Here is a 6904-nt window from a genome sequence, read left to right as displayed (position 1 = left end):
TATTTAGAGAATATCAAGTTGGCAATTGCTCTCAGGAAAATCAGTACTTGTGATTTTAATGAACAATCACTTGAGACCTTTGCCAACCGTTAAGCTGCTCGGGACTATTTGAATCCAATCGCAATCTTAGATTTTTGCCTTTTTTGCACCTGTATATGTGTCATGATTTTTAATAAAGTTGCTTTTAAGGTACTTTTGCCCTCAGGTGTACTTCACTTTTGTATAGCCTAAGTGGAAAGAAATGCATGAAGTCAAATTTGTATTTATCCCATAAATGAGTCCATTTGAGTTGGATTTCATATTAGTTCTGTCAGTTCAGAATTCAAGTGGGCTTTGGTCATTTGGGATGTTAACTATATGCCATGGTCTAAACATGGTATGGGAAAAAAGTCTGTTTGTACCCGTTTAACCATATTTTGGGGACACATTTGTACACCGAAGTGAGCTAGTTGAGTTACATTACTTTAGGTATGTCCACATCTGAATGGAAAAAAAAAAACCCATTAAACAATGCAGAAACTTAAGTTACCTCTGTATAAAAACAAACCAAGTCTGTGTCCCCATTTAGACAGATAAACGTTTTTGTTTTACTGATGACTGCTTTAGTATCAGGTTTAACAGGCAGCAAGTATGGTTACTGTGGTATATTGGATAGTCAGTGTAAACTTCTAAGACTTACACTTAAGTCTTCGCACATTTTCGTAATTGGTGAAGAAAACTTGCCAGTTGTTGAGGGCGTGATCCTCACACCTACTACCATGTAACTACACTTCAGAGCGGTGGTATTTGGTGCTTTTTGTTGTTGTTTAATCGAACCGTAGTTTTAATTATGGTCTTTTACGACATCTGTACTTACCATGGTGATGAAGTTTCAACAGGCCCCTCCGTCTCTGGTCTCATGCTCGACTGACGAGTCACAAGTTGCGCTGTTCTCTCCGCGGGGCGTTTCTGTTTCTTCCCTCAGAGTCTGACCGCGGATCACACGCGTCCATGTTCGGCTCCGTCTCACACAGCCATGCAGAACCATCACCTGAAGTAACACTTGTATAAAATCCTGGTGATCGGGGATCTGGGTGTGGGGAAAACCAGCACCATCAAGCGCTACGTGCACCAGAACTTCTCAACGAACTACCGCGCGACGATCGGCGTGGATTTCGCGCTCAAAGTTCTCAACCTCGACCAGGAGACCGTCCGACTACAACTCTGGGACATCGCCGGTAATTTATTTTTATTTTTTATATACATTTCTTCTGGGCCTAAGATTTTAAAGTTACTAAATAAATAATAGGTACACAATTTTATAAATGCATTCATTTGTATAGTCATATGTAGCCTACAGTCGTAGACATTGACGTGCGTAGTATTATTTATTTTTATTAGTTATTTTTCTTTACTCTCAACTTGTCACAAAGTTGTGAATAACTTGCAGATAGATAGAAATCATTCAATTTTATTGCTTTCTAGTTTTCTTTTTGATACTAAAAACTGACAAAAAAAAGTCCATTCATATAGGCTAGAGTTTTGCAATTTCATATATAACATTTTATATATAGTTTATATAAAGGCTTTATATAACTTTATAATGTTATGTGAACCAAACTTATTCAAATATGCCGTAATGTAATTACGAAGGCGCATTGTTTTATTCTCCAGTCTCTCTTGAATAACGTTCCTCACGCGCGCTGGCTCTGCTCTGTCATGTGTTCGTCGCTCATGTGAGGGAGATTTCCACCTAAACCAAGCAGAAGGAAAACAGGAACGTCGTTGTTAACAGATTAAATGAGCAGAGACATCAGAGAGGAGCGTGATTTGTTTAATCGTTCCCAAGGAAAAAAAAAAACCAAATCAACTCGATTATAGAGGTAGGCTATTTAAGCACTCAACGTTTACATGACTGAATGTCTTTCCATTTAATATCGAAAAGCTTTTTATTGTAAAGAAAACATGCCATCTTTTGTTGTAAATGGCAACTATTTATTTCTCAGCTGTTGGACTCATTTATTATAGGACGTCTCATGCTGCTGCACTACCCAGCTAACAAAAATATGTTCAGGGATCGTTTTGCCATTAAGTTATGAGGAAATTATTTCTGGATGTTCTCAAAAATTTCAAAAGGTCCACTTTTTAAAAATGTTTACATTTTTTCTTGTTTATGCAAACATTAAGAGAACATTCCATTTTAGAATTTTGCAAACATTATGGAATGTTACTTATCAATATTCTCTGAACATTCTGAAACAAGTTGCAACATTTCAAATATGTACAACTACAATGTTTCAGAAAGAAGAGAAAAAAAACATTCCATGAACAATGTACAAATAATGGTTGTGTGCTAACATGTTTAGAATGCAACTAAAGGCCACAAAAGTTCTTGAAAAAATGTTTATTCATAACTTTGAGAGAACATTGCCAGAAAGTTCTGAGAACATTCTCTGTTAGCTGGGTGGTTTCCATTGCTCTCTTCATAGTTTCTCAGTCTTCACTCCACTGCTCCAGTAACTTCTGACACTAATCCTGAGCACTGAGCTTTAAGTTTTTTCACTGGAGCTCAGTGGAGCCGTTGGAATGTGCTTTTCCTCATTAACGATATCCAGGCTTTAGTTCGGACCCTTGGAACTGTGTACAAGAATCTCAAAGTACGATCACGTGGATCGGAAAAAGCAGAAAGACTGAAATTCTCTCGCATTCACCCAAGGCTTCAGCTGAAAATAAACCTCTCACTGTTGTCTTTGTGTTCTGCTATGACCACCATGAAGTCACGGTGAAATGTGTGTATGTTCATGACCTATATAGCTGGTGTTTACAGGAGACTCTTGTGCGGTTTGTTCTGATTCAATTTCTTCTGCAGGCCAGGAGCGTTTCGGGAACATGACGCGGGTGTATTATCGAGAGGCCATGGGAGCCTTCATCGTTTTTGACATCACCCGGCCATCGACATTCGAGGCGGTGACGAAGTGGAAGGAGGATCTTGACGCCAAGTTGAGTTTATCCAACGGCAAACACATGGCGGCCGTGTTGCTTGCCAACAAGTGCGATCAGGGCAGAGAGGTTCTCACTAACAATGGCATCAAAATGGAGCAGTTCTGCCAGGAGAACGGCTTTGTGGGATGGTTTGAAACTTCAGCCAAGGTACATCATGAATTATCATTTAAAAACTGCTTTCATATCACCAGCAGAGTCTTCAGATATTCAATGTGATGTGCACAGAGGTTAAAAGGTCGAGTGAAAGGTCATAGTATGATCTAGTTTCCATTCTGTTGGTTTGCGGTTTAATTGGTTGAAAGAATCATTTACACTTGCCACTAGGGCTGTAACGATTCACTCAACTCACGATTCGATTCACGATTTTGATTTCACGATTCGATTCACGCTTTTTTTTTTTTTAACAAAATGAGATTTAAGACAAATTATAAATTAAATGTGTCCTTTTATTTTTGCTTGGACAAAATACTGCACGTTTCTTTGTGAAATTGAAATATAACACTATAATAATATACTAATATAGCACTTGTAAATTATTGCTCTTTTGATTGCTTCTATTGTCCTCATTTGTTAGTCGCTTTGGATAAAAGCGTTTGCTAAATGACAAAATTTAAATATAATGTAAATGTAAATAACAAAACTAAATTGAAATTTTAAAACAAGCCCCAAATCAAATAAATAAGTAACACAAATAAAAGTAAAGAGCACAGACAAATACTTATTTTGTTTATATGAAGTGATTTCATTTAAAATTAGAGGCAACCAAATTACATTACATTGTATAATTTCGAAATTTTAAGCAAAAGCAGAATGGTTTGACTTTAGTTTTGTGAAACTACACTCTCAGAAAAAAAGGTACAGAAGCTGTCACTGGGGCAGTACCTTTTCAAAAGGTACACTTTTGTACCTTTTAGGTACTAATGTGTACACTTTACGTATATGGACTCTTTAGGTACAAAGGTGTGCCTTTTGAAAAGGTACCACCCCAGTGACAGCTTCTGTACCTTTTTTTTCTGAGAGTGTATGCATAAAAAAATATCTGCATGAAACCGAAACAGCAGACGAGCTCAATGAGACGCAGATACACTCTCTGCCAGCAGGTGGCGCTTTAAGTGTTTCCTTGGTTTCCGTTGTAAACAGCAGCGCTGAACTTATTAACTTTAAAATGCATTATACAGAGGCAAGAGGAAAAGAAAAAATACCATCTAAACTTTTCTAAAGACAGTAAGTTCCCCTCAGACATACATTCATATAAACTCCTGCCCCTAATTGAATCGCGATTTTAGCATCTCAACCGATTTGAATCGTCACATATTAGAATCGATTTTCAACCGGCTCGCGGTTAATCGTTACATCCCTACTTGACACACAATCATTAATGGATTCTTGTTTCCGCCATGTGATTAACAAAAAAAACGTAAATGCAGCTTTTTATCTCACAATTTTGACTTTTTTTCTCACAATACTGAGTTTGTTTCGTACAATTCAGACTTTTTTCTCCAAATTCTGATTTAAAAAAAAATAAAGAGATGTTAGAAAGAAAGATGTTACAAGAAAAAAAACTGATTTCGGAGATAAAGTCTCAATTACCTTTTTTTTTTTTTTTATTCCATTGCAGAAAAAACTAAAAATTATGAGGTATAAACTCAAACACAAAAAGTCAGAATTGTGAGATAAAAGTTGCAATTACCTTTTTTTTTTATTTTTTAGTCCATGGCAGAAACAAGCCTTGTGTCGGTTCAATTTCTGCTCACCAAGACTGCAGGTATTTGATCAGAAATACTGTAAAAACTTGCTTCATTTTTTTGTGCAAACTATCATAAATTTTATTTTTCAGGATTTTTGATAAATAGTAAGTTCAAAAGAACAGCATTCATTTGGAATAGAAATCTTTCGTAACATTATAAATGTCTTTACTGTCACTTTTGCTCAATTTAATGTGTCCTCGCTGAATAAACTCTTACTGACCCCAACCTTCTGAAGAGTAGTGCATGCAAAGTGGACGAGCTGTTAGATTTCTCCTTTTGTGCTCCAAGGAAGAAAATGATAACAGCATTAACATTTTTTGGATGAGCTATGTGAATCAGTAGTGAATCAGGTTTGTTTGTGTGTGAAGATCAGTCCTTCGGCTACAGTACGTCATGAATATTCACAAGCTAATTAATGCAGTCACAGCCAGAGACGAGGTGTGTGAACACTGACAGGAAAGGTACTATCTCTCTCTCTCTCTCTCTCTCTCTCTCTCTCTCTCTCTCTCTCTACAGGAGAATATTAATATAGATGAGGCTGCGCACTGTCTGGTGAAGCACATTATAGCTAATGAGAATGATCTGCTGCAGTCAGAGGTTGCAGACACCATCTCGCCACAGCAGGAGTCCAGCTGCGGAGGAACCTGCTCTGCGTGTTTCAGGTCCTGAAGAAGATCTCCAGAGGGAGCGCTTCTCCATTCAACCTCATCCTGGCTCTTTCAAGTCTTTTCATCACGTGTCTTCTCTTCTCATCTCATTCACATCTCCAGTCGTCTCTGTTTATCTGTGTCAGTGCCGGAGAGGCGACCGTGTCTGTTTCCATGGTAACAAGACTTATCGAACACTCTGCAGAGCAGAAAATGTTTTAAGAGAAAGAGACAGTGGTGAGAAATCCATCTGCAGAACTTCACGAGAACTTCAGGTTCCTGCAGAATCAAAACCCCAAAAGGCCAATGCTGTATTTAACCATCCATTCTTTCATTTTATTATCGTTCATATTTTTACTGCCTAACAGAAATGGGTTGAATAAGCAAAACCAACAAATTAAAAATGTTTTATTTTTGCCCACTGAGCAGAACGAAACTTAACGTTTTCCATGTTTTTTTTTTTTCCTTTTAAGTCTAGATGTTCATGAATTATGTATGCAGGTCTTAAACATATGAATGAATTTGAATATTTTTGGTACATGCAGTTGCAGATGTTTCTAAAACAGGGTTTCTGCAGGTTTTCTGAAAGTAAATGTAAGACCTTTTAAGACCAAGTAAAGAAAATGTAAGAAATGCGTTAATATGGTGTCTAAATGTAAATGTCTTGTATTCGCAACACTTCAAAATGTGAAAATAGTTACTTTAATTTCACAAAAAAAAGCATAAATAGCTCACTAGAAATATGGTATGTAACTTTTACTGTACCTTCACACTGCAAAAAGTGCTTGTTTTCCAGTGCTAATGTCTGAAGAGTATTTCAGAAGAACAAATGTCTGCCAATGGTCTCAGAAAAATCAACTCAATTCAAAGGGAAAACAAGCTTTGTTTCCATTGCAGATATTTGTTCTTGTTTTAAACATGAACTCACTTCATTTTGTTCAGTTTCTCAGAAAACAAGATTTCATATGTTCAGTTTGCTTCTCAAGTGAATGTATCTTGATTTAAAGATGTTTAGATATTTGTATTAGAAAACAACTTAGAAAATACTTAGGCATTTTTGCAATGCATGTAACATAAAATGCCATGACTTCATCAATTAATACAATACAATACAATACAAGTTTATTTGTATAGCACATTTAAAAACAATTAGTGTTGACCAAAGTGCTTTACAAGGCTAAAAGAAACAGACAACAATGACACAAAGCATTTAAGCACTAGAGAAACAATAAAAGGAAAAAAATAAAATAAAAGCCTAAAAAAACAAAACACTAATATACAGTGGGTACGGAAAGTATTCAGACCCCCTTAAATTTTTCACTCTTTGTTATATTGCAGCCATTTGCTAAAATCATTTAAGTTAATTTTTTTCCTCATTAATGTACACACAGCACCCCATATTGACAGAAAAACACAGAATTGTTGACATTTTTGCAGATTTATTAAAAAAGAAAAACTGAAATATCACATGGTCCTAAGTATTCAGACCCTTTGCTCAGTATTTAGTAGAAGCACCCTTTTGATCTA

The 6904-nt window shown here is 36.3% G+C and overlaps 1 protein-coding gene across 1 annotated transcript; it reads left to right on the top strand.

Annotated features, from left to right (window-relative positions):
- The first annotated feature begins 865 nt into the window (after positions 1-865).
- On the top strand, positions 866-5761 carry LOC107670093 (ras-related protein Rab-38). The gene is given in 3 exon segments (XM_074186947.1): positions 866-1217; positions 2849-3129; positions 5247-5761. Coding segments are annotated over 3 exon segments (636 nt in total). The 5' UTR covers positions 866-1015; the 3' UTR covers positions 5400-5761.
- Positions 5762-6904: the final 1143 nt, after the last annotated feature.

The sequence above is a fragment of the Sinocyclocheilus anshuiensis genome, unplaced genomic scaffold (genome assembly GCF_001515605.1).
Source record: "Sinocyclocheilus anshuiensis isolate Anshui unplaced genomic scaffold, SAMN03320099.WGS_v1.1 scaffold48, whole genome shotgun sequence".
NCBI lineage: Eukaryota > Metazoa > Chordata > Actinopteri > Cypriniformes > Cyprinidae > Sinocyclocheilus > Sinocyclocheilus anshuiensis.
This window is presented reverse-complemented; position numbering and strand designations above follow the sequence as displayed.